The 27,703-nt window shown below is 40.5% G+C and overlaps 1 protein-coding gene across 1 annotated transcript; it reads left to right on the plus strand.

The window, feature by feature from the left end:
• prtga (protogenin homolog a (Gallus gallus)) lies at nt 1–27,458 on the plus strand. The gene is made up of 19 exons (XM_028578196.1): nt 1–178; nt 1,576–1,878; nt 9,812–9,956; nt 10,153–10,286; nt 10,627–10,923; nt 11,034–11,193; nt 11,594–11,841; nt 14,324–14,488; nt 15,278–15,583; nt 16,460–16,648; nt 22,795–22,890; nt 23,000–23,186; nt 23,904–24,031; nt 24,162–24,332; nt 24,646–24,825; nt 25,183–25,306; nt 26,029–26,161; nt 26,322–26,435; nt 27,025–27,458. The coding sequence occupies exons 1-19, from the start codon at nt 112–114 to the stop codon at nt 27,451–27,453; spliced, it is 3,576 nt and encodes a 1,191-aa protein (XP_028433997.1). The 5' UTR covers nt 1–111; the 3' UTR covers nt 27,454–27,458.
• Nucleotides 27,459–27,703: the final 245 nt, after the last annotated feature.

The raw sequence follows: 27,703 nt of genomic DNA on the forward strand, positions 1-27,703 counted from the left end.
ACACTCCTGCAGCTCCCAACACCGCTCCTGCTCCTCAGTAGCAGCGCAGTTCACGTGGAGGACACAACTATGAGAGAGTAGATAGCATGCACAGACATTCAATGTAACTAAATGGCGCCTGTCAAAAGGAAATTATATCAGCGGTTGCTGTTTTTTGTCGTTTTCCTTCCAATCTCAGGTATGGGACGTTTTCAGTTATATCTTGTAAGCTATTTAAAACACTAACAAACTGTTAGGAACATCACTCTGACTGTCCGTAACCTAACTTACCGGTACATGTTTGACTGGGGATCCTCAACAGGAGCTGACCGCAGACCTTTAAAGTAACGTTTAGCTAATTAACATTACCACTTAGCTATCTAGTATAAAGCGCCTCTGTAACTTAACGTTATGACCAAAGCCGGTGTCCTGTCGAGAATCCGTCGTGTTTTAGCTCGCTAAGTTAAAGTTAATTCAACTGTCAGCTAACTTTCAAACTTGGACATTTTATTCTTCGAATGTTTGCCGTCAACTATAATTAACGTTAGATGTGATATAAAGTTATTAAATAGGCTAGTTAACAGTTATAATATTTTACAGCAGTGGTTTCACTCAATTTAACCAGCTCTAACTGTTACGAGTGTTAACTTAAATATAGTTACTTCAATTCAATACTGTTTTAAGTTACAGATAAATATAAAGAGATATATTAAGGGTATTAAAAAGCTGTGAATGTCCCAAAAATTGCCACTTCTAACGGTCATATTCCTAAAATAAGTAGTTTTAGATGAGCAAGAGTTAAATGACAGTATTTATATTGTTAAGTATTTAGTTACAGTGTGACTAAGTGATCTTCTTACCAGGATCATCCAATTACAGAGCTGACATGACAGATCAGTATGTCAGTCCAACAAAGAACAATTTAATATCAAACGCTGGTGTTAGAGATATACGCTCAGGAAAGACTAAAGATACTTATTATGATGCTTTATGAATGGTCCCTTTCTTTGATTTGGGAGAAAATGTTGCAGGTTGTCATGTTGGAAGTTGAATTGGAAGTAAAGAACGTGCAATGTATTCTGTTGATATATTAAAGTGTCTGTATATTAGGTCTATAAAGGTCACATTAATGAAACATTACATTAAGCTCATGCTGAGACTTTAGTAATAGGTTTCTGTGTAAACTAAAGGGACTAATAGGATCAACAGTTTCACCTTCAGCTTGTGGCTTTATGAGCCATAAGTAATTGGATTAAAGTGGTGCAAAAAGAAAGTCAAAATACTGAAAAAACAAAATACTGTACAGGTAGACCTCAAAGCCTCTCAAATTTGATATTTCACCTTAGTAGGGCGTTTTAGTTAGTGTGACACTTGTATAAATCTGAGACTATAAACACAGACAATACCCATCCAGAGGATACTGAGCCACAGCCTTCAATAAGTGAACTGAAAACTCACCTTTCAAATTAGTTTAAGACAGTAGTTAGGTCAGTGTGTAAATGCTTTAAATGTTTTACTGGACTCCTGTTAGTGCTGGCCCCATGCTGATAACCACCTTCCCTCAACCTCACATACTTTTCTTCTCTCTTTCTACAGGTGTTTTATGCTTTAGTGAGTTATTTTTCATCAAAGAGCCCCATGATGTCACTGCCATACGGAGAGAAGCTGTTATTTTGGACTGTCAGGCGCACGGAGAGTCCCCTATCGACGTCAGATGGCTCAAGAACGAAGTAAAAGTTCTGGAGAACGAACGGGTATACCTGCTCTCCAATGGCTCCCTTTATATTTCAGAGGTGGAGAGCAGAAGAGGAGACAAATCAGATGAAGGGCTCTATCAGTGCCTTGCTCGGAACAAATATGGCGCAATCCTGAGCCAGAAAGCCCGTCTAACAATCGCAAGTGAGTATCATGCTGGAGTCACATTAGAAACATAACAGTGTTGAGGACATGAGATTGTTTGTAGGTGATGAACAACTCTAATCACAGGCAGAGTCTAATGTCTTGTATTCTGGCTGTTTGCTACCATTTACTTGTAATAATTACTGGGTGAGAATGATTTAAATCTCCCTGCATGAATCATCCAAGGAGATTTCAATTTATGCACATTACCGTTTATTTTATTTATTTAGTTTTTTTTTTTGCTGCTCAGTGTTGCATTCGAGGCAGCTTTGATGGTAGCAGTGGAGGAAGAGGGACAAGGTCTTCAAAGTTAGAGCTCCCAAAAGATGCTGTTTGGAAGGGGAATATGCCCATTGGTGTGTTAATGAAGGGGCAGCAGATTTAAAAGGTCAGGAGCTGTCCAGGATACCAGCTCCCCAATGCTAAAGAGCAGATGACCCCTATTCACAGGCTGGGGCTTTCATGTTATTGCACCCTGATCGCTTGAGGAATTGTTCTTTTGGAATGCTTTCTCCTCCAGTGCTGTGCAAGTTGGCCTCGTATTTTAAAGGGGGGAGTAGAGAAGCTTCAGGCATAGTTGGTCTTTTGGGACCTTATATCCCCTCCTCCCACACCATGGGCCATGCATCTTGTTGTGCCACTTTTGCAGAATGTATGTTAACCCTTTAAACCCGCCTGCAATGTGTTCCCCTCTAAACTTTCAACATTGCTGAAATTTCATTTTATAATGAATTTAATGAGGCAGAATGTAGCTGTTTTGCATGTCTTGTCCTGGGATTGTAATGCTTGTTTCCATTTAATTCCATAGTGGAGGATTGTTTTTTTTTTATTGTTTTTTTTTATTCCTCCTCCAATGTGACCCTGATGTTGAGAAGATCCAAGTAGTTGAGAAACGTTGCTGGATTGCCGAAGATAAGATGATTTTCTCACTTTAATTTAATTTAAAATAATAGAATAGTCTGCTCTTATGTAAGACATGGTTTTCTTTCCTCTATGGCCAGCATCAATCACCTATACAGATTAATAGGAGCTTGATAACATTGCCTGCCCTTTCTCAATAATTGTTAATGAACTTTGGTTTAGGTGCAATTAGGTGTGTGCATAACTGTATTCTGAAGTTGTACTAAACTACATGTGATGCTCTCTGGTAGAGATCCCAGTTGTAACTCAGATATTTTATGGTACTTAAAAAGTTTATATAGTTTATTAATTAATTGAGTGGTTTATCTGCTTTATAGTTTGAAGTTAAGAGGTGATAAAGTCTGCCAGTAAGCTTTACTAGTTTGTTTTAAAATGGCACTTAGACCTGCTTGAGGGTCTATCTGGAAGCTCATAAAATTTGCACATACCTGAGAAATGCTCAGTTGAAGGACACAGAGGTAGCAATGGGGGTTGTTGAGAGTGGTGTGCCCACACCCACACACACACAAATGTGAATTGTTGTTTCCCAGTACCACTGCCTAACCCCGAGTGTCTAAATGACCAAACTTTATTGCGGGTCTTACCAGGTCAGTAGGGTCTGGAGGCTTTGCACAGAATTGTTTTCTGCCTTGCCCCTCGGATAAAAGAGTAAAAAGCTTTTCACTCTGACCGTTTTTGTCCACATTGCCCCTGTGCTCGCAAAAGAAAAGAGTTTCTTTGGAGGCAATTGTTTGTCCTCATATCAGTGGACAGAACAGCTGGACCAGTTCACCACTGAAAGGCTAATTACATTAATTGTCAAATTTAAACATCAGAGATTCTAAGTTTACATTTTGATTGAAAAGTCAGTTTTTTTTTGTTTTGTTTTTATAATTTTAGCTGTACATGCAATTCTGTTTATTATGAACATTTGGATCCAAGTGTCACTCTGTCCTGAGGTCTTTTCATATTTTAATCTGAGATGGATAGTGTAACGTGTCATGCTAGTACTTTAGAAAATGTGGTAAGAAAGACAATGTTTTATCTCTGCAGGAATGGTACCCTTGGTGAGCTTTTTAATCCTATGCTTATGTGTTGAAGTTTTGGACCTGCTAGTTGTTCTTTGAGGAATTTGATGGTGATAGGGGGTAACCTTAAACATTGGGTTTGCTAAAGCACAAAGGTGAAAAAGGATTTGGCCTCGATGAAAAGGAATGTGACACATGAGCCTCACCATGTGACTTTTGCCAATAGACTTCAGATTGATGGGGATTTCAGTTGAGGGATTGCCTCCTGAGTTAGCTTCCTTTTTTGGTCACCATGTGATCGCAGTTACATAAGGTACATAACTTAACATTACCCACAAAAAGCTTCACTTGTATGTTGTTACTGCTTGACGAATGACAAGTAATTTAGTCAAGTGCTTGTTTTGAGGTGACCACTTAATTTGCAACTGTCATTGAGAGTAATCCGTTTGAATGATGCATTCCACTAGCTCTGGTAGGGAATAGGTCATCCTCACAGATAAAGATATGTTAACTATTATTAATCACTTTATTCATATTTAAAGCTGTACTGGGATCAGAATGAGCTTTAAATAAGTTATTTGAAGGAGCTGCTGCTGTTCATGTACAAAGTTTATTTATCCTTACAGGTGTGTCCGTAGTAAGCCAGGCCATGACCACAGCATTATTTTTAGTTGCTAAGGAATGATACTGGCTCGGCACAATTAGAAACCCCAATAAGACGAAAGCAAACCTTGCACAGTGTGGGCTGTATGTGAATAAATTAAATTGCCTGAAGTGAGACAACTCAAAGCCTGGAATCTTGTTTTTCTCCTCTGCTGGACATTAAAGGGTTACCATGGTTCCCCTGAACGGCAGGCCCAGAGGTCAAAAGTTTCTTTATATTGTTCAATAGATGGAGGGCAGTGAGACAGAGCACAGGACCTAAATCTTTACTACAATGATCTAGTTTGATCTAGTTTGATCAGTTGCTGCCAATAGTCATCAGTGGGGTGTACTTTTTGTTTTGTTTCTTTGTCATTTGTGGTATTATAACACAACTTTTATTTTGTTATCTGCCATCAACTTATTTTTCTAATACACCATGACAAAGTATAACACTGAACAGAATGTAGCAATTTACAGATTGACTTCTTCAGCTTCATGTTATGATATGGAGATTATAGACAATGAAGCCACTGTGTGTGGTGAGTGAAGGGTTGCTGTTGAATGATTGGATAACATTTTAGCAGAGATAAGGGGTTGGAGGAGGGGATGAATGCTCCTTCCAACACCGCTCCCCCACCTCCCGCTCGGTGCTTTCAGAGGTCATGCTGCTCATGGGAATAGTTCTTAGCCAGGCCAGTGGTGTATAGCAGTGTGTAGCAGCAGCACATCTGCCAGCCAGCTAGTGATTGATTTGTGGGCTTTTTCAGCTTTGCATTCTTCTCTTTCTTGCTTACCACCCCTCTTTTTTTCCAAGAGCCTTTTACTAATGTTCAGTGGGGGGTCACTGATCATGATAAATAGCAGTGTTTTTAGTAGGAGTTGTGGAATGAGTAAAACTTCAGTTCGCAGGAATATGACACATCAGAAGAGTAGGCCTACATGTAAAACTTTTCATGGTTGTTTCATTGATTCAGTGAAGGTTTTAAGATGCTGAAAACCATCAATTTAGCATGCAGCCTGCAGGATCAGGAGAAGATGATCAATTTTAATGTCTCCCTCTCTCCTACAGTAATAGATTGGGCCCGGGGAGGTGGGCTGGGTTGGGGATGATGGTTAGGGGCCATCAAAGCCATCCAATAAAGCTAAACATAGCATAACTGAACACAAATGGCTTCTGTCATCCAAAATGTTAAAACCAGATTGAAGTGAATGTACCGCCATTGACTGTTCTGTTTGTTAGGAAGTTGAAGAATTACTTTAGATGTGGCTATCTTCTCAGATTGTTCCTTTAAGTGAAAACAGTTTGACAATTTTATGATATCTTGTCCTGGCACTGTGTGCAGTTTATTCCCTTAACTGAATAAGAACTACAGGTATGCTACAGGTGTTTGAAGCTCACATGCAGGTAGACTCTGCTGTGCTGTGTCTTGGCTAAGAAAGTGACCACAGTAACCAGAAGAAATAGGGCTAAACTAAGTCCTGGTATTTGTAAGTCCTGTAGTGGGAACTTGCCATTAAGTGAATCTTTGTTTGGGCTTGACCACTGACCTTCAGTTTGTTGAGCTGCTAGCGATCAGCAGGCCCATCTGTTGCAAATATATCTTTTACTTTTCAGGTTTGGACTGTAGGAAGAATGTACTGTAATAAACTAGGAAGGCATGTGGACTCATATTTGTGTATCTTTAGCTTTGAACATCAACTGTCACTTTATGTCAAGCATGCAATTAGTTTTAACATTGTGATTCAATATACAACAGCTGGACCACATGTATTTTTTTATTTGTTGTAGTTGCAGCAACTGGCAGATGTCATCGATACAGCAGAAAAGGATATAATTACAAAACAACGTTTTAAGAAATTGCAGCTGGAGAACAAAGTGAGTGATTTCTAGGAATTTTGCAAGGCAGCGGTGAGCAATAGTCCTGGTTTGGGGTGGTCATAGGGGCTCTGAGTTGGGTGCTAGCCAGGATTTGTGGAGGTCAGAGGTGAGAGGTGAGATTGATGGGAAGTCAGAACTGTTTCTTCATGCTTTTAGGGAATAGGCTGAGGAATTTCTTCTTCTAGTTGGCTAAAATGTTATGGCAAACAAGACCCAAGGTTTTAAATTCATATATTTTGGTGGAATAAACACTTTTTAATATATAATAATTAATTAATTAATATTTAGTAACACAAAGATGGCTGAATGCAGATAATTAAAGGAAAGCACAAACAGCTTGTTAAATTTGCTTTGATAATTTCATCTGCACATTAGATGCCCCTCGGCAAACATCATTGCTCAAAGCAGAAGGTTAGCCTCTTATTTTAAGCTTTTAGGACTCTGGCCAATGCTCAACAAATCCTAGCAGTTACATATTTTCCTCCTTGTCTTAGTAGTTCATCAATAATCAATGACCGTCCCACTGTTTGTCAATCCAGCATCATTTGATTGAATGGAAAGGCAAAGTAGTGAGCCAGAGGATCAGTGCAGCTCATCTCTCATGCCCTGCAGTCACATCACTTCAGCACATTAATGGCGTTTTTCTACGAGCCTGCGTTAACACTGGGGGTGGGAGAGGGTGTGCATGTGAAGGAGGGGGTTTGAATGCCTCTCGGTGCTTCTGTCTTCACATCAAAGATCCACAGTGGAGCTAAGAAGGGTAAAAGCTGAGCTCAGGACTAATTTAATTAATTGTTAATTAAATGTGTCTATGGCGAAAGAACCTGATTGTGACGAGAGTTTGCCTCTTGTCCGGCAAGAACAATATTAGGCACATGTTGTGTTCCTTCACAGTCTGCATAACAGAAGTGCTGTTAAGAACATCCATTTAATAAACAGTCATTTTGATTTAAAAAAAAGACCCAGCAACCCAAAAATACAAGTCAAGTCCACTTTATTTATTTAGCACATTCCATACAACATAAGCTCACTGATGTGCTTCACACAAAACCATTATTAACAAAATAAAATAAGAACTGAGTAGAAAGAAATGTAAGCATCTGACTGAGACAAGGTGGATTTGACTTTGGAAATATTTTTTAGGTGGTAAAATGCTGTCCAAGTTATACTTGTAATGTGGCTTGTGAAGTTAAACTTTGAATCCAAGATAACCCCTAGGTTTTTAACTTGCTCACTTGGTTTCAGAGACAGCGAGATCATTTTAGAGTGGATCTCCTTTCTCTGACTTCTAGCACCTACCGCAAGGATCTCAGTCATGTCTTTGTTTAACTGCAGTTTTGGGTCATCCGGTGTCTAACGTCACTGATAAAGTTGAAAAGTGAAAAGGTAGGGCTGGGGTTATCATGTGAAAGTGGAATATATAATTGTGTGTCACCATCATATGAATGGTAAGATACGTTTGTACGTTGGTTCTGTATGATGGAACCAAGTGGAACCATATACGTATACGTTAACAGTAATGGGCCTAGAACTGAGTCTTGTGGGACTCCACAGCAAATTGCCGGTTTTAAAGTTGTCAAGGAAAACAGAGAATGTCCTGCCTGTTAGATAGGAAGAGAGCCATATAGACCAACTTAATTTTCTAATCTACTGAGCAAAATGTTGTGGTTGACGGTGTCAAAGGCCGCAGTCAAGTCTAGAAATACTAAGATGGAAGGTTTGTTTGCAGCATTGTTGATCTTTAGGTAATTAACTACTTTTATTAGAATTGTTTCACTGCTGTGGTTAGTCTTGAACCCAGATTGGTGAAACACATCGTACAGAATGTAGACTAATGCAGTAACTATGCAGCTGTTTGTAAACAACCATTTGCAGTATTTTACTAAGAATGGGGAGTTTGGAGATTGGTCTGTAGTTGCAATACAAATTATTCATCATAATTCTATCTCAGCAACCAAAGCTATCACCCTTTCCTTGGCCAAAATGAGGTGCTCTTTCCTCCACAAATGTCAGCTTGATTTGAAGGCAAGGCGCTGTCAGTTGTGTACAAGTCATATATCACTGAATGTTTTTTTTGGCAGTCAGAGCTCTCATGCTGTTTAGCACCACAGCACCTGGCAGCACTGCTCACATGCAGCCATCCATCATGGCCCTCATAGACTCTACAGTGTTTACGGCAGTAGAGGGATTCCCTGTAGACTTTCTCGAAAGCAGAGGATACCACGGCATGGTGTTGCATGTCTCTGTAGAAAAATATACTGATAAGGATGTTGGATATCCCATTCATTACAAAGAACTATGTTTGCCAATTTGCGAGTCAGACATTTATGTATTTTCACTGTTTGTAATTGTTTCCCCTTTGGTTTCATGTTTTCTTTAAATATTGTATTTATTTACACCATAATGGGATAGTCCATAAAACAAGAGTTATAATTTTGATAATGTTTAGTTACTCACTTAGGCAATATTTCATTAGCTTTACAGTTAGCAATTTCTTGATTTGTCCATCTCTGTGTGTACCATGGATTATTTGATATATGATAATGGATTAAATGTTAGCGTGTTTCCTGTGAAGCTTACTGTTTTCTGGTAATCTCAATATTCTATCACAGCAGTGCAATTGATTTCTCTTAACAAATGATTGACCTCAGGCTTCTGCAGCTTTTTGAGCACAGATGGGGGCAGTACAGCAGTGGGTGACCTTAATGGCTTTTAGGACTTTTACTGCCCAGGAGGAACTGCTGTCAAAGAGCATTCATTAACAAAAAGGGCTAAAACAACTTAAATCATTATAAAATGCATAAACGCCTGTTGGCTTTTTAGTTTACTATAAAAAGCCTTATTGTAATTCATGTTGGGCTTCATTTGCTTGCTGCTCAGCTGGTGGCTGACAACAGCTCAGTTTCAAGGAAACCCTATCCACGCAGGATGTAGCTTTTCCACTCCAGTCATCACCTTCCTGCAGCACTCAGCGGGTCTGTAGCTTTAGGTAATAGGCATCTCTGTTTTGACATCCATTGGATCTGACTGAGACGGAGGATTTATGAAATACATCAATATGTTTGGAAAGAAATAATTCAGAAATAGATAATAACAAGATAATCATCCTTTGGATATAACTTGTAGAACCGGCCACACACACATTATGTTTATAATAGCATTTAATAGTGATAGATAATAGTAATAGAAGTTATATTAATAGTAGTCTCTCATTGCCAGACCTTCCTCTACAGTGCTGCGGAGGAGGGTCTGGCTAGTCCACACAGCATTCTGGGATGGGAGAGAAAGTGCTGTTTTATTGGCATGTCTTTAAACCATTCACAATCTGCATGGGCGGCGCTAAGTGTCGCACAAAACCCCGAGAAGTTGATAAATAAAGCTGTGTTACTAATTCTGGGAGACAGTATATACCATCTCATTCTGACACACTATAAGATTAAGGAAAACAACATGTGTCTCTTGTTGCTCTGTTTTGCTGCAGGTATCTCAGCTTTTGCAATCCAGCCAACGTCCACAGTGGTGACTGAAGGCTCAGTCGCCAGGTTTTCCTGCAAAATCAGTGCGCACCCTCCTTCCATCATCACTTGGGAGTTCAATCGGGTCATATTACCCCTTGCCACTGAAAGGTATGCACTCTGTTATTTTCAGTTTAACTTCATAGTATACATTTTTTTACATACTTAAAGGACAGCAGATACATTAAAGCGGGACATGGAATATAATCTGGATCTATTCTTATCAATTATCAGTTTTGTGAATATTTGGTGTGTAATTGCGCCATATTGAAAGTGATAAATGCCGTATCATATCTCTCTCATCCAGAATCACAGTCCTGCCCAGTGGTGTTCTTCAGATCCACGGGGTGCAGCGGGCAAATGCTGGAAATTACCGCTGCATCGTCACCAACATTGCCAGCCGCCGCCGAAGCACGGAGGCCACCCTCAGTGTCACCTCAGGTGTGTCAACCATCTCTCTTTGCAAATGTGTTGTGTAAAGGCCATCAACATACAGTTTAATAGTAACATATCCATCCTAGAGCCTTTGTAGACATTTACCTAAATCTATGCAAAAGGAATATGTGATTGGTGTTCTATAATTCATTTATTATTGTATTATCATATTAAAACCAATACTGCAATATCACAGTAAGTTAACTGGTTTGTGTTGCTGGTAAATAGTTTGTTGAAATGCTTAAGTTTTCGCTAAAGGAGAGAGAGATAGCATTTTACCCGAATCTACAATGTCCGTCACATCACACCACATGCACTAAAGCTGTCTTCCTCCCTCTCACTACAGCTCCCAAGCCCCATCCTCCCCAGAGGCCACGCGTCATTGCCGGGCCACAGAACATTTCAGTGTCGCTGCATCAGAGTGCCATCCTGGAGTGCATGGCCACAGGCAATCCCCGACCCATCATCTCCTGGAGCCGAGCGGACAGCAAGTCTATTGATGTTTACAACACAAAAGTGTTGGGAAATGGCAACCTCATTATCACAGACATCAAACTTCAGCATGGAGGAGTCTATATGTGCAGAGCTACCACTCCTGGCACGCGAAACTATACAGTCGCTTCAGCCAATATCACTGTGTTAGGTAAAAATGTATTCATAGTTTGTATTTTGTATATATATATATATATATATATATATACTGTATATATACTGAGATATACTGTATATCTTATTGATGTTCTTCTTCTAAAGCACCACCTTCCTTGGTTGAGTGGCCAGAGAGCCTGACCCGTCCACGTGCTGGCACCGCCCGCTTTGTCTGTCAAGCTGAAGGAGTTCCAACGCCTGAAATCACTTGGTTTAAGAATGGAGAGAAAGTTCAATCCAATGGTCGAATTAAGATGTACAACAGGTATATTCCTCCTTCCATTTAAAAGATCATTCTTGAGATCCATAAATCCCTTTTCTGGCCAGTCACATGTATCTGCGTCTGTATGCACAGAGATAATGAAAACAGGAACCCTAACTCCTTTTAGTGTTTTTACTGTTTTACTATACGCTCGTTTGACCGTCTTTGTTGACCAATTTAAATAAATAATTCACAACTGTCCCTACAGTGGAAAGGAAACTGAATAATTTACAGCAGTGCAAATGGGGTTTCAGTTAGTTTCCCTATAATTTGCTCTTGCTTCTTATTCAATTGTCAGTGCTTGGTAAAGGTAATTATAGAATGATTACACCTTGGTAAAGGAGCCTCAGGATGAAGCCATCTGTTTGCATACTCTTTACATGTGTGTATCTGTGTCACATAGCAAACTGGTCATCAACCAGATCATCCCTGAGGACGATGCCATCTATCAGTGCCAGGCAGAGAACGAGCAGGGGTCGGTCCTCTCCATGGCGAGGCTCATTGTGGTGATGTCTGAGGATCGGCCAAGTGCTCCCAGGGATCTCCGAGCTGACACGGTGTCGAGCTCCGCCATCCTTCTGGCTTGGGAGAGGCCTCAGTATAACGCAGATAAAGTTATTGCCTACTCAGTGCACTACATGAAGGCTGAAGGTGAGTGGTGTGTTAAAAACAAACAAGAGACAACAGGGATCAGATTGTTTTTGTCTTTTTGTCACACAGGGATATTATATCTAGTGGAAGGTTACTGTTAATATATTTAGGTTATTTCATGTTAGTGGCCTTTAATAAAGAACTCCATTGATCTAGCATTACACTCCTATAACACTGATGGATGCATAATAGACACTTTACAACAAAAAGGATCATAGTTATTGTTGTTATGTCCATTATTACTCTTTGTTAAAACCTGGCACCTAAATTACTCACAATGCAACCAGACCGCCAGACAAGGCGGACAGACAGACAGACAGACAGACGGACAGACAGACAGACACACACACACAAACACACACACTTATTCATTAAATTATTACCATCATTGTAGTAAGTGCAAGTTAAGTTCGTTTATACACCACACACTATTATATTTGTCAACAATAACTGATATGGGACAAAGCACATAATATATACATAACAGATTGAAAAATTAATGGGCCAAAAAAGGCGAGTGAATAAAACAGTGTCTTTAGTCTTGCAAAGTATACCGCCCCTGCTTTATTACTGTTATTACCGAGCTAACGCTAGCTTGTCATGCTAGTCAGCTGGATAACGAGTAAACAGCAGCACCAGAAGAGCTACTGGAGGGACGGTACGTTCCTCACTTCAGAACGGAACAGAAGTAGGATAGTGTAGTGACTTTACCCTGCTGTTGAACTCCCTTCCTCCTCATCAAGGACTCCAACATGTTTACGTTTTAGGTGCTGACTCATCACCGTGGTGCGCCCGTGCCATGCCGTGTCGCTTTTGCTTATCTTGCAATTAACACGTTTTTGATTTATTTAGTGTGAAATGCTCCCACACCATGGATGACTTAGGTCGTACTGATTTCTCTGCCTCCGCCGAGTGTTTCAGAACAACGTTACGGGTCTCTCCGGTCTCTCTCCGTATTTCCTCTGCCCCCGCTCTGCTCTTTTTTCTTTTCTTTCGCTCCGCGCTGCTCCGCTCTGCGCTCAACAAAATTATTTTTTTTATCTCCGCGACTAGGTGGCGTAATAGTTGCGCGACACAATGAATCAATAATTAAATTCATTGCCAACTTTTTTAGTAATCAAATTTTATTGATTCGTTGTTGCAGCCCTAATAAGTACTCCCTAAGACCTCTAAACTCTTTGATAATGAGTTACCCTTTAAATCCTCAGAAAATAGCAGTTTAGGAACTTACATTCTGCCACTTCCTGTCTGGAAAGTATATTGTGGGAGATGACTATGTGTTGTTAATGCTTATGTTGGTGGGCAGAGGTCAAGGGAAGAAAAAAGAAATTCCTTTCCAAAATAAGGAAGAACAATGGCTTTTTCTTGACGAACAGGAATAGTTCAATTCAATGCAATTCAATTCAATAGTCTTCTATCCTAGATCCTAGCCCTGTGGCCTTTCAAGATGCAGGGTCCCTTCCTTTTGGCTGATAAAATGCAGGATGCACACAAAACTATTCACATAAAGCACAAGGGCTGTAGTGTGGCAGCAGGAAAGTCTTCAAGCCTTTCAGCTTTCCTGGGAACTCTTGCTGTTAACAACAAGAGTCACATTCAAACAATGCAACATTTGAGAGAAAAAATTCAGCTTGTTCATTCAAGCACTGCACTTCATTATAATGCCACTGATTTCTATTGGGTAGGTGAAATGTATAGAATTCAACTAGAGAGAAAGAAACACCTGCTGGATTTTGTTGGAGATAAGGAGGTCAACATAAAAAGAACAAGTTAAACAAATTCTCTGAATAATTGGCATCTGTCTGGAATTTTTCTGCACTTGATATAGTGACACAATCTCCTTGGACCCAGTCACAGAGAATGGCTGTTCATTGACATTGACAGGGTTTCAGACAGTACACTCTGCATTCTCTGAGGTTACAGAGTCCAGCACTAAATGGAGGCTCTAATGAAAGGAGGAACTAATTAGCCCGTGTGATGGAGTGTCCAAAAGTGTGTATTCTGTGAGGGCCATGGGAGGGTGTGAATTGGACAGGAAGGCAGACTTTGTTACAGTTTTCATTGAGGCTCACTGAGACATTGAGACTACGGAGAAAGCTTTTTTGTTTACTCCTCAAGTACCTTGTTTACCAAGTCAGAAATCAGACCAGGTAATCTTTTTCCCTGGGACAAATACATCTTTTGACTTTGCTAATGTGCTCTAATTAAATGACTATCACACAATAGGTCATTTGAAAAACTGTGGGCTTGATAATGAGTAGGATTTTGATCTCCTGCTTTGTTTATAAATATTTTAAATCTTGAATATGCTGTAATTTATCTAACCAAATGTAAAAAAAATTTTAATAAAAAAACAAACAGATTTTCTTTATCACAAGACAGGGCAAATTGCTTTTTAGAAAAATAAAAACTCATCCAGAAGTAGTATTGATTTGGTAGATTTTGTTATAAAACTGTTTTTACGATCTTGTAATTTGTCCAGGATTAAACAATGAGGAATATCAAGTTGTCATTGGAAATGATACAACTCGCTACATTATTGATGACCTGGAGCCGGCTCGCAACTACACCTTCTACGTGGTGGCCTACATGCCCATGGGAGCCAGTCGTATGTCGGACAATGTGTTCCAGCACACGCTTGAGGATGGTGAGGAGACTAAATTAGTGACATAGACTTAGTGAAGGTCACAAACAATATATTCCTTCTCACGGTGAATACAAAATCAGAAGCAAGTCATATATAAAGAGTGAGATCGACAGGTAAAGGACAAACTGCTATTATCAATCTTTAAACATTATTTCACTGGAAGCTCAGAGGATGTTCAAAGAATATTTTTACTGCAGTGATTGATATTATTTTATAATAATAATTTGATGTTGCTAAATGTTGTGGTATGGTTCATTTTCTGGAAAATCGATTGGGGCGAAAAAATCAAATACATCCATAAAACAGCCCTGCATTTATTTGCAACATTGCCCACAATGGCCTTATACAACCAGACATATGAATTGGATCGCTATAATATAAATGGTTGACAAAGTTATATTGCCTCTTAGGGTATATTATCTTCTTATTCCCGAACCCTGTCCTCTGGACTGGTGCAGTATGTTACACATTAAACACAGGTGACATTTTTCATGTTTATTTAAGCACTTTTTCATGCTTAACTAAAGTTCTTGATTTCAGGGTCTAATGTACCAATTAAAGTAGCTCATGGGGAGGCCACTGAATGTATAAGGTTATCAAAATACATTCAACAGTAATCTAATATGTTTGGGAAAAGTTGAAGCTTTCAAAACCCATTCCTAAGGTTACCCTTTTCCTTTTTAGTACAGAAGGAACAGCTATTCAAAGCATCAGGGGAGACTTTTCTGTTTTCTTTGGCTCACAGGAGCTCACTTTTGGTCTTAACCTGTCTGTCTTGTCGGTCCACAGTTCCACTCCGCGCCCCTGAACTCAGTCTCACCAGCCGCAGTCCTATGGACATCCAGGTGTGTTGGCAGCCCCTTCCAGGCAAGCTGAGTCGTGGCAGAGTCTCCGCCTACCGTTTGTCCTATCGCACCAGCACTGAGAATACAGTCTCACAGATAGAGCTACCTGCAGACAAGACCCAGTATCTCCTGGAAAACCTGCAGCCTGACACCATCTACCTCCTGCGTATTGTTGCTGCCACCAGCGTTGGGTGGGGTGAGCAGTCTGCCTGGACGTCCCACCGCACTCCGAAGGCATCCAGTGCTCGAGGTACAACATTTGGAAGAGTTGTCTTCATAATTTAATTAAGATGAACTAAAGATTTTGTGATTTTCAGAATTTCAAACATACAGGCACAACATATGATCATCTACACACACACACACACAGATACAGGAAGTTGACCCAAAAAGCTGAATTATCACAGAACTTTTCTCTTGTGCTTAAGACGAGAGAGAGGCTTGCACTCGTAATCTTGTTAAGGCATTCCGTTTGTTACTCTGTGACCTTTGCCCTGCACTGTCAGTTAACATTGAAAGGGTTTCAGTCATGGGTCATAAAGAGCTCAGGCCTTTGGGTGGGAAAGGGTATATGGCTGTTTAGAGCCACATCTGAAGCTCTGAGACGGGGGAGGGGAGGATTTGTTTTTCCTTCCCATCTCTATTGCCCTCTTGTCTCCAGTTTAAACTGAGACAGGAGTGTTCTGTTGGTAAACTTTTTTCCCCTCATTCCTAAAAAAAAAAAGTGTGAAATGGCTCCCCTGACCGCTAGTGTGGTTGTCTCTGGTTTGCATTGAGTGTGACACAGCTGGTAAGGCTTTAGATGGTAGTTTTACTTTTCAAAGAAAACTCCTGGTCAAGAACCTCCTCTGTCCCTCACATAAACACTGGAAACAACTTGGTAAAGAGATTCCACCTTTCTAAGAACAAGTTCCTGAAAAGCTTCAATGATACCAGTACACATAGCAGAACAATGGCTATGAAGCAGCACTGTTTTTGTTTTATTCACAGTTAATCACATGGACTTTTATCCAAAATGTTTTTGTTATCATGAACCTGAAAAGACTGTTTGAGGATACTTTCTTGTGTTGTAATCCATCTCGGAATTTTATTATCTAAATTATTTTTCTGACTCTTCTCTCTTAAGTTCCAATGGCTCCCGAGCTGCATTTGGAGCCTTTAAACTGCACCACTATCTTGGCGCGCTGGCAGTTGGCACCCAGGAACTCAGTCAGTGTTCAAGGCTACAGACTCTTCTACCATGAGGAGAGCCAGTCAGAGAGGGCCCCGCATCAGCTGCGTGCCTTGGATAATACATACACCATCGGAGGCCTTGGTGAGTTCTGTTTCAGATCATTTGAGTTACCTCCTCCCACTGGACCTGGTATGCAGGACACAGGACAGTATTTTCATTGTTTGTTTTTTTGTAAACAAGAGCACTCAACAGCACGACAGAAGCTTCATATTTACATTGGAAGTCCCCTTTATACAGTGGATGATCTGATAAGATTTTAAAGCATCTAGCTGCATAGACTTGCATTTTGCTGAAAAGAAACTTTTCTTACAAGTCCTAAAATTTGTTTGTGCTTTAAAGTACAAGTTCCTATTAATACTGCTTTTTGTGAAGAGGTATATTTGTGCTATCTACATCCTAAACTAGTGTAATTATTGGCCTTACTAGCGGCAGCTAATCTACTCTTGTTCACATATTAGAGTATCTATGACAACATAGAAAGGTTTGCGCATGCACCCACATATTTCTACAAATGAGTGTAAGACACTCCCAAAGATGTTATAAGTTGTTCTTATTTTATAATTAAAGCTTGCATGTCTTAATGTGTTTTAAAATGTTTAAGCTTACTCAAGCTTTATTAAAATAGTTTGTGGTGGTTAAAACCAGTAGCAGCATTTATTGAAAGCTAAGCTTATGAGTGATTAATTGGCATAAGTCTCGTCATGTGTCGAGCAGAGCGTTGAAACTGAACAGCACCACATCCCTCTTCCATGACCTCCCAACCTCAGTGCAGGATTTCAGTGTGTGTGTCTTTTCAGCAGCTGCTGGATGGTGTTTTGGACATATCACAGCTCTTCTGGCCTTTAGGTCACATTTATTTTTGCTTTTTTCTGCGAGAGAGGAGAGGGGGCTCAGGCCAATGTAGCGGACATCTGACCATCTGTGGCTAGAAGGGTCAACCAGGTGGTCAGCAGCTGACTTGTTAATCAGAAAGCTCTGTGCTTGAATGGGATCAGAAAGAAAGAAAGAAAGATGAGGAGGCACTATAAATTACTTTAGGTGTTAACTCTAACTGCTGCAGGCGTTTGGTTTGTTAGATATTTAGTTCAGTGGGTTAAACACCACTACTTTTAATGCTTCTACTGATGATATTGACATTAATAATGATGAACACTAATACTGATAAAATTACAATAACTACTAAATTGACTTAGCTAAAAATAAAGTCATACCTGGGATGCTAGTTTGATCAAATCTTCAAAAAGAAATAACAATAAAAAATAAAAAAAATCACTAAATTCAGTTCAATTTGTGTTTTATTAACTAAATGTGTTTTTTTTTAATGTAATTGTCATAATGGTTGCATTGGTGTGTATTTAATATAAAGAGATTTGCAGTCTGAGTGCTCTTCCTTCATCAGATTGTTCTGAATGTTGAATAAATGTTGATGACATTCTGATAAATATTAAGCCAATTAACAAAATTAGCAACATCAAAAATAGAGCTTTAGCTGAATAAAAAGAATCCTTGTATTGTTCCTCTCTAATAAAGTAGCTTAGCAGGGCTGTGTTTTTAAGAGAGGAAAGCTATTTTGTGGAGGCAGATTTATTATGTGTTTTATGACTGCTTTGAGCAGCGTTGCTGGAGGAGCATTGACATCAAAGACTCTCATTGTGTTTGGCTTCTGAAGCTGTAGCTGTTTGAGAGCCACAAAGATGGTTTATTACCCAAGACCTAAAGGAAATGCAGCCTCTCACCAACTGAGCTGTAGGCCAAACAATGAGCATGTCTTGTGAGCTCACTATCTGGCAGTTCTGAGATTTCTTTCTCATGAATTTAGCTGCAGCACTGTGCACAAGGAGAGAGGTGTAAAATGCCTCATCTGACCTCCTGTGTGGCAACACATCCTGCATCAGACAAAATCCTGCTGTGCTGGGAGGAATCTGACTAAATGCTTTTTACCAATTATAACTTCCTTCTTCAAGACATTACTTTTTGCTATTATTACCACTGCACCATTTATTAAACACAAATCTCTATTGATATAGCGTAATACATACAAGAGGCGTTTTAAAATCTTTGATTTCAAAAGGATTTAAAATCAAACTTATACTATATACTAATAAATTGAATACAGGGAAATGTAAAGAGATATATGAATTTAGAGGCAATCCTGATATATGTTTACAATCTAGGTAGCACAAATGGAGAAAAGTTAGTAATGTCAGTTTAATAGCAACATCTACTGTATCTAAACTTTGCTCAAATAATGACAACTAGTAATGTTGACATTTACTCACAAATGAGCACATGACCTGAATGGAAAGAGAGTGGACAGGGGCACCTGGTTAGCTCACCTGGTGGAGCAGGCGCCCATATATAGAGTTTTACTCCTCGATGCAGGAACCACGGGTTTGAGTCCGACTTCCAGCCCGTTGCTGCATGTCATTGCCCCTCTTTCTCTCTCCCCTTTCAAGTCTAAGCTGTCCTATTGAAATAAAGGCCCAAAAAATTAGAAACAAGAGAGTGGACAGGGCTTCGGTTTATTCAAATTTCAGTGAAATAACATTGGGAAGTAGTTCATCTTCTGGGAATACTTTTCTGTTTGTAATGTGCGTACATGTTGCTCTCTTCCTGCACTTTACTATTATGCTTAAATCATTGCGTTGACAAATATTTTGGTACAATGAGTTTCAGTTTTTTTTTTGGGTAAATTACTTCTGATGCATTCTAGTATAGTCCTAGAATACCAAATGCTGACTGTAGAATTTTCTCAGCAGGCGATTGCTTTGCAAATTAAATCTGCTTGTACTGTAAATGGTATTTCCTGTAATCCAAAGCAGCCATCCCTTTTTGCCGATAACATTGATTTCTGAACTGTCAGCTGTGGCAAAACTGGGCGCTGCTGATTCAGCTCTGTGTACGACTGCAGAAGGACATGCTCTGAGCTGGCTGTTAAATTATTACTTATGACCCATTCAGATGATTGAAAGCACACCCTGAGAGACAGGAATGTGTTTGAGAGGCTCCAGTTGGGTATAAATGACACAGTGATGTGACCTTTCCTCGCATGTGTGTTCTCTGCTTAGCCCACGAGACGAACATGTAGTCGTAGTCGAGGCTTAAATACCTCTCATACCTGTTGGCACCAGGCAGCGTTGTGTGCACAACTGTAGATTTATTATCTCATAGCTGCAGGCCATCTTACGTACATCTTGTCCACTCCTATTATTAAACACAAGGCAAAGTATGCCTTAGTGTAAAAACTAGATTTGTATTCTGACCATCATTTTGAAAGGTAATTTGTGCTTAACTTCTTGTGTGTGTGTGTGTGTGTGTGTGTGTGTGTGTGTGTGTGTGTGTGTGTGTGTGTGTGTGTCAGCATGCGTCTGTATGTTGATTTGTGTGAGTAAGGGGCAAAAGAGAGAAGGGAAGGAAAGAGAACGAGAGATGATAGAACACAATAACAATTAGTGGATTCATTGAAAATTGATTGGCATTCATTTTGGTAGTTGATTCATCATTTCAGTATTTTCATCAAGCAATATTTTTAAACCTTAGTGTTTCCATCTTTCAATGATGTGAGGATTTGCTGCTTTTGTGTGCGTTTTATGTCACTGTAAACTGAATATCATTCGGTTTGGGACTGTTGGTTTGACCAAAGAAAACATTTGGAAAAGTTAAATTTGTCTCTGAGAATTTGTGGTACGAACATTTGATGTTTCACAAATAAAACAATAGTCAACAGATGAATTGATAATAGAAATAAACGTTAGTTGCAGCCTTGATTTAAGAATCTTGTAGAAAAGCATAATACATTTGATAAATAATTACTACTGCTATCTGTCAAATCATATAATGTTATAAGGGAAGAGCCTTCAGGTGTCAGGTCCACTGTGAGTGAGAAACAAACCTCTGAGTTTTCTCTTATTATTAGGTGTGTCATCACCTATTAAATGGCATTTCATTTTGACTCTTGTAGTTTCCCTGTTTTTCCACTCACTTCCTCTTCTTGACCCTCCCCCCTTCGGAAAGAGCCCTATCACCCCTCCTTTTGCAGGATTTAGCTTGCCCAGCTTCCAAGTCAAAGGTTGTGGCCTAGATGTCACAGCTTCCCCCCTTGCAGAGCTACTCTTTTGTATAATTATGGCAGGCCCATTGTATTGTGGGGCTGGGTAGAGGTGCATACTATGTGCCTGCTCCTCTTTCGAGGTAGACACTGAGGCACAACAAACTAGGCAGAAAACTCTGGATAACAAGGTGGAGATTGTATAAAAAGTACAGGCCTTGTGGTTTTATTTATTTCTTGCAGAACTTATTTTGCTAGAGTTCAGTCTTGGTATGCGAGACATTTATCTGGCCTGTGAAGATAATTCTTCCAACAATTCATGATGCGGTTCATATCGATTATTAGTATGTTAATATTTTTCTTTTAATTGGCATTACAAATAGCCATATAAAGTTTTAGAATCTCCGAGCAAAAAAAATAGACGCATCTCATATTCCACACCCGTGACCTCAGATTCTTTCAGAGTTTAATCTCGGCCTGACCTGCTGGCCCTGGTCTGGCTCCAGTGAAACTCCTCAGGGCTGCATGGGGGTGCAAGTAGCTGGACTCCACCCCTCCTAAACTTCTCTAACCTCCATGGACACAAATTCATCTCCTGTGGTCTCAAGAGCCCCTACATGTCTCATATAGCAATAGAAGTATATTTGTTTGTTTTCTGCAGGGTATAGAGGACTGTCATAATAGTAATAGGGTCAAGATTATTTTAGTGTCAAGTTGAGCAAAATGCACATGTTCATATTTGAGCTATACATTTCTTTATGCAGACATGTAACCAACATGTCTGGATATGTTGTTCTTGAGTGGTATCTATTGCAGCACATTTTACTTTAAGATCATAGATTAGAAATAATGTATTTTGACAAGCATAAATAGTATAGCAAACGTGATTTTCATCAAACTGTGACCAAGCATTTGAGAAACATGAATTAAAGAGGTTGGGGATCAGTGTGCATTTATTTTACTGTCTCTAAGAGTTAAAAGGTATGACTCACAATATTGATATTGTATGCAACATTCAAATCAGACCCTGATCATTATTCTTTTAGGGGTAAAAGGGACATTTGGTCAGATGGGCTTTTGTTCAGTGCAGGGTCTTCAGGGTCACTGAGGCCTGCAACTGCTGTTGACTGTCAGCGATGTCCTTCCCAGGGGATTTTGTCCGTCGATTTGACCCCAAGATTCTGGTCCTGAATAGGAGTGGCCACTGACCACTAAGCAGCAAGCCTGACTGGGGCTGGAGAAAGGGCCTTCTTATTTTATCAAAAGACTCGGGGTGACAGTGTGATGGATAGTGGAGCTCTTCTGTTCTGCTGCCCTGAGCGCTGCAGAAACTGACCAAAGGACTTACGGCACTGAGCATCTGTCGCACTATACCTCACCTCTGGTTCCCACCACACCATCAAACCAGAAAACCTCACTGACCCCACACCCACACAGCCCTGGTCTCTTTCATGTATCACCCCTGCTTCCTGTTAGCTGTAGGAATCACATTGTCATCTGTCTTGGTGTTGTGGTCCGTGGTAAATAATTGAGTGTTGAGAATAAATCTCTATGGATGTTTACTGAAGTCCAGATCTGAGGCTACATTTACATTGCTACGATATGGTTTAAAAACAAATATCTTTTGCTATGTTTACGCCTCACATTCACACTGCTCTGGCGTTTTAGAGCACATAAACAGGAGAAATTTGGGTTTGGAATCTCCGGGGTTGTGTTTCTGTCTCAACGGCCGCAAACGGAGACCTTTGGCAACTCCAACACTGACGCCAATGTTTTGCCGCCTGATTGGGTCTTATCGGTCATAATGTCTCGTTCTCTGAAACTAAGCTACTGACATTACCATGGCAACTACCAGCAACAGGTGGAGTATACGTGCTGCCTCCTGTTTACCCGGCACGCACATGCCCAGTATACGAGAATGTTGATGAGATATTCGGTTTGTGCGTGTTAGTTTAAACGGATATTAGTTCTTCTACTGGACCTAAAAACACTTGTGTGCACGGAGATCGCTTTTGACTCAAAACTCTGCTTAAAAACCAAAATGTGGCAATGTAAATGTAGCCTGAGACTGCACATAGAGTGATGTATTTTGCAGTAAGAAGAACCTTTGGTGTTTTTCACATTTCTATGATGTGATTTATTTAGACATTTTGGTTTCTTTTTTTGTTTCTTAATGCAGACCCAAGGAAGAAGTACCACGTTAAGCTCCTGGCTTATAATTATGTCGGAGAAGGCTACCAGGCAGACCAGACTATCAGCACCCCCGGATGTGTCTGTAAGTCCCACAATATACTTGAAAAGATATTTTGTAAGTGTGTCTGAAGCACGATGGTGTCACTTGTATTTGAACAATAAATAACTTTAACCCTTAATGTATCTCTCAGCTGTTAGAGATCGAATGGTGCCCCCTCCACCTCCTCCACACAATGTGTACACCAAGACCAACAGTTCGACCGCTGTGTTTCTGCACTGGGGTCGACCAGCCTTCACCTCCAGCCATGCGGTCAACTACACAGTCCGCTGCAACCCAGTAGGCCTGCAGAACGCCTCCCTGGTGCTCTACCTGCAGACGTGAGAATTCCTTTATAATACAGTTTTTCATTTAAGGCTGTTTTAATCACTGTACTAGATTATTGACTAGTGCAGCTTTAATAAATGTGTGGGCACTACTGTATTATGCTTTCCCGTTTGGAGAGGGGGATGTTTTATGAAAAGTGAAACCAGGTGTAAAACTCATGTGATGACTTGGTCTCATGCCACAGTTCAGCTCCTATCTTCACAATTTGTATTTACAATGTATTGACAATAATTTTACACAGTAATGACATTTCACAAGCTCAGCTGTATCATATCACCAAAACAGTTTCTTTACAACATATATACTGTCTTCACACTTGTTGGGGAAAGTTGACTGGTCACCAGAACCTCTCAGTTGTCCCCCCCCCCCCGCCAGCACAGCTCCATATCACCATCTGCTGGACAAGAACATTTATTAAAAGACCAGTTCACAAACGCAGTAAAACTTGATAACCTATGTGGATAAATATGACTAACTAAATCATGAAAGACACAAGCTCTTAAAGTCATTGAATGGATTTCTTTTAATTCTGCGGCACTCAAATGCCATTGAGTGAATTTTATTAGAATGATCTACAAAACTATCTCCAAACCTCAGCTAGTCACATTGAACTGATTTGGATGATAGATCCTCGTCTAGCCAAAAGAAAAAGTTTTATTTTTTGAATGAATTGGCCCTTTAAAAGCCTCTGTTATTTATTTCTTCTGCAGGAGTGAGCAGCGCCTCCTGGTGCGAGATCTGGAGCCCAACACCAAGTATGAATTTGCCATTCGCCTTCACATTGACCAGCTGTCCAGCCCCTGGAGCCCTGTGGTCTATCAGAGCACTTTCCCTGACGGTGAGTGCAACATTATCAAACATTGCAATCTTATTCATTATATCTCTGTGTACCAGGAGTTTGTTATTGCTGCTGCTGCTGCTGCTTGATACATATTTTTGACCTTGTTCTTTTTATCCGCCCCACACAGCTCCCACTCAGCCCCCTTTCAATGTGAAAGTGACTTTAATTGATGAGGACACAGCGTTGGTTTCATGGAAACCCCCAGATGAACCCAATGTAGCTGTGACACATTACACCATCCTGTACGCCTCCAGAAACGCCTGGATAGCTGGGGAATGGCAAGTGCTGCAAAAAGAAGGTAAGGAGGAGTGAGGAAAGAAATGTGGAGAGAAAGAGGGTATACAGTTGTGCAGGGGGAACCGGAAATACTTCCTCCTGTCCCACACAAATGGCCCATTGGAATTCAGTAACTCATTTCATCTTCCAGTCTTGTCTCTGGTCTGAATGGTGCCATAGGTTAAACTCACTGCTTTTGTCCGCTGGATGTCACTTTCAGCTTTCTTTGTGTTGACATTTCAAACTCTGGTCGATTTATGAGGACTATGGTTAACTGCTCCTCAGATCTCTCTGTCAAATCTAAGTTAAACACCAGAGTTTAATCTCACCAACAGGAACCATCACCATGGCACTCCTGGAGAACCTGAAGCCTGGCCAGATTTACTTTGTGAAAGTTTCTGCATCCAACAACATGGGTGATGGGCCGTTTTCTCATACGGTGGAGCTGACGGTCCGAGCAGATCTCTCCTCTGGTCATGATCCCCGGCTCTCTCGTGGCTCCACACAGTCCACAGGTCAGTAACATCAACATCACCCTGACAGAATCCCTTCATATTTTAGGATTGCGGTCTTCCGTCACAGAACTTGAAATAAATCAAGCTTTTTTTTTTAGACTGCACCACAAATTATTGATAATCTGGGGCTCCTGGGTGGCTCACCTGGTAGAGCGCATGCCCATATATAGAGGTTCAGTCCTTGATGCAGCTGCCGTGGGTTCGTCTCCGACCTGCGGCCCTTTGCTGCATGTCATTCTCCCTCTGTCTCCCCTTTAATGTCTTCAGCTGTCCTATGAAATAAAGGCCTAAAATGCACAAAAAAATTTTCTTAAAAAAAGATTGATAATCTGAGAATGTTCCCTTGACCCTTCACAGCCTTTTCTGATGGCTTCTACCACCTGGACCAAAAGTCAATGACAGGGATCACTGTGGGAGTCTGCATCGCTCTCATCTGCATCATCATCTGCGCTTTCATCATCATCTGCAGAGGCAAAAACAGGTACTTAGTATGTCTGAACACTTAGAGTAGTAATAGTTGTAAATATTGTTTAAAGCTCTGTTGTGTAATGTTTTGAGTTGATTCTGTTGATGCAACAACAAACAAAACTTTGTTCTTTCACAAATATTTACTCATTCATGTGTAATTACTTCCACCAACTAATCAAAGTATTCTCGTAAGCGTAGAATCTGCCATTCAGAATCATTCAGAATACATACGAGCAAGTCGCTCGTATGTATTCCGCCATGTTGCGCCTCCATCTTTAAAATACATTAGCCAAAGAGGGACATACCTCCGCCTTTCGCGCTTTTACACTCAACCGTGACGCCAGGGGGAGATTACTCACCACTGCCGGCAGATTTGAAAGCCTGTTGAAGATGGAGGATCACGCTGATACTTACTAACATTAGCTTGCATTCGTTTGGGAACCTGATAGCTGATGTTAGCAATGAAATGGTACCAAAATAACGAAAACGTAAAACTATTATTACACTGGAAGGAACGCTCACGGACGAAGTCGTACTTCTTGGAATAATACGGCCACCGTAGGAGTTAAAACGTAATCGGAATGGGAGGGGCTAGAAAGTAATATTCAGTTGGTTGTCATATACAATTTCACCGCTAGATGGAAGAAAGTTTTACACAATGTAGCTTCAACAGCAAAAGGCCAGTTTCCCTGAGTATCCTCTGTCTGTAGTGACGTCTTGTTTGTTTGCCTACAGGAAATTTTCAGCAGTTAAAATGCTCAGAGAAGGAGTGAACACATCTGCAGGTCATCTGGGCTCTCACGGACAAGCTGAGAACGCTGATGGGAGCATGCCAATGATGAGGGAAAACCATTTCATTGATGCCAAGGTCCTTAACAATTTTTTTTTATTTATTCACATAACATGTAGTTGCAAGATTATCACTTTTATCATATTCATTTTGCAGTACAATACTGGATATGGCTCATACCTTTTCATACTTTAAAATATATATATATTTTTTTATTTTTTTTATTTTACACTCATAGGGTGGAACAAATCTCATTATCAATTCTCTCGGCCCTGTTCAGCCCAGCACTGAGAAGAAAGAGAAATGGTTTTCTTTCAGCAGTAATGTGAAAAAGGACAGTAAAGCAGTGCAGGTAAGATTAAGAGTGAGGAGTCCTGTTTGTTAAATTGTTATCAGCAACTTGGAAAAACTCTCCACAATTCATTGCTTACCAGTGTTTGTAAATTACAGACTGTCCTGAGTTGAGCCTCAGGCTGCACATAAACCTGGCTTTTAAAATAAATAAAAGATTGCAGACCCAAACCTCAACATATTTGATTGATGGTGTGTGTTGGAGGTTGAAATAAGCACTAAAGTGTATTCTCAGGTGCTCCTTTTATGGTAATTATCAATCCAGTGTACGTGAGAATTATGAACGATGTCAGGATCATATAGAAGTTTTATTATTGTTTCTAAAAGCTACTCTAAGACAGACAGAATTAAGAGAAAAGGAAACTGGTTCGGTGAGTAATTAATATAAATCGTTTTTTTTTTTAGGAACTGCCTTAAAGACTGGAAAATTGTATCAAAAAGATTTATGAGGCTCATATTTGCAAAGGCAGACTAAGATCTTTTCCTGCAGGTTCGCTTGTGACATCAAGATAGGTTGCAGCTATCTGCAACTACACCAACGAACCATATACAGTCAGACTAACTGAAGCAACATTTTCTCTGTGCTGTAGAATATGAGACAAGGCACCGCCTCCTATCAGCCCGGTACCACGGTGTTGACCTATGAAGAGGAGCTGTCGATGTCTCCAGGCCAGCCCACCACTCTGCAGGCCCTGCTCTGGCGTCCCGGTGACTCGGAGGGCTCCTCCAACAGCGAGGGCAGCCACGCTACCGGTGATTCGGGTCGTTACTCTCACGACGAGACAGAGATGACCAACCTGTCTTCTGGTACCAGCAGCCGCCCTCCTTCTCTGACAGCAGAGGACAGCGGAGGCTCGGACTGCAGCGGTCCCCCTGAACAGTCAGTCCAGCTGATGGAGGAAAGTCAGATTGACCTGAAGTTAATGGAGTCCGTCGAGAACGGCTGCTGTCATCATGATGGGCAGAGCAGTTCCAAGTCTGCACTTTCTCTCCAAGTGTGTGTGCCCGAGTGTGTGTGAAACTCTGTGTGTGTGTGTGTGTGTGTGTGTGTGTGTGTGTGTGTGTGTGTGTGTGTGTGTGTGTGTGTGTAGGCAATGGTACACTTGCAAAAAACTGCACTGAAGTAGAAAATCAGCTGTGTACTCACTGCAGCTTCATATTTTTTTGCATATTTACACTTACTTCTGGTGGAGAGTTAGATGAGAAGATTGATACCACTCTTGTGTCTGAGAGTGGTATCGATCTTCTCATCCAACTCTCGTGTACTCT

The sequence above is a fragment of the Perca flavescens genome, chromosome 1 (assembly GCF_004354835.1).
Source record: "Perca flavescens isolate YP-PL-M2 chromosome 1, PFLA_1.0, whole genome shotgun sequence".
NCBI classification, from domain to species: domain Eukaryota; kingdom Metazoa; phylum Chordata; class Actinopteri; order Perciformes; family Percidae; genus Perca; species Perca flavescens.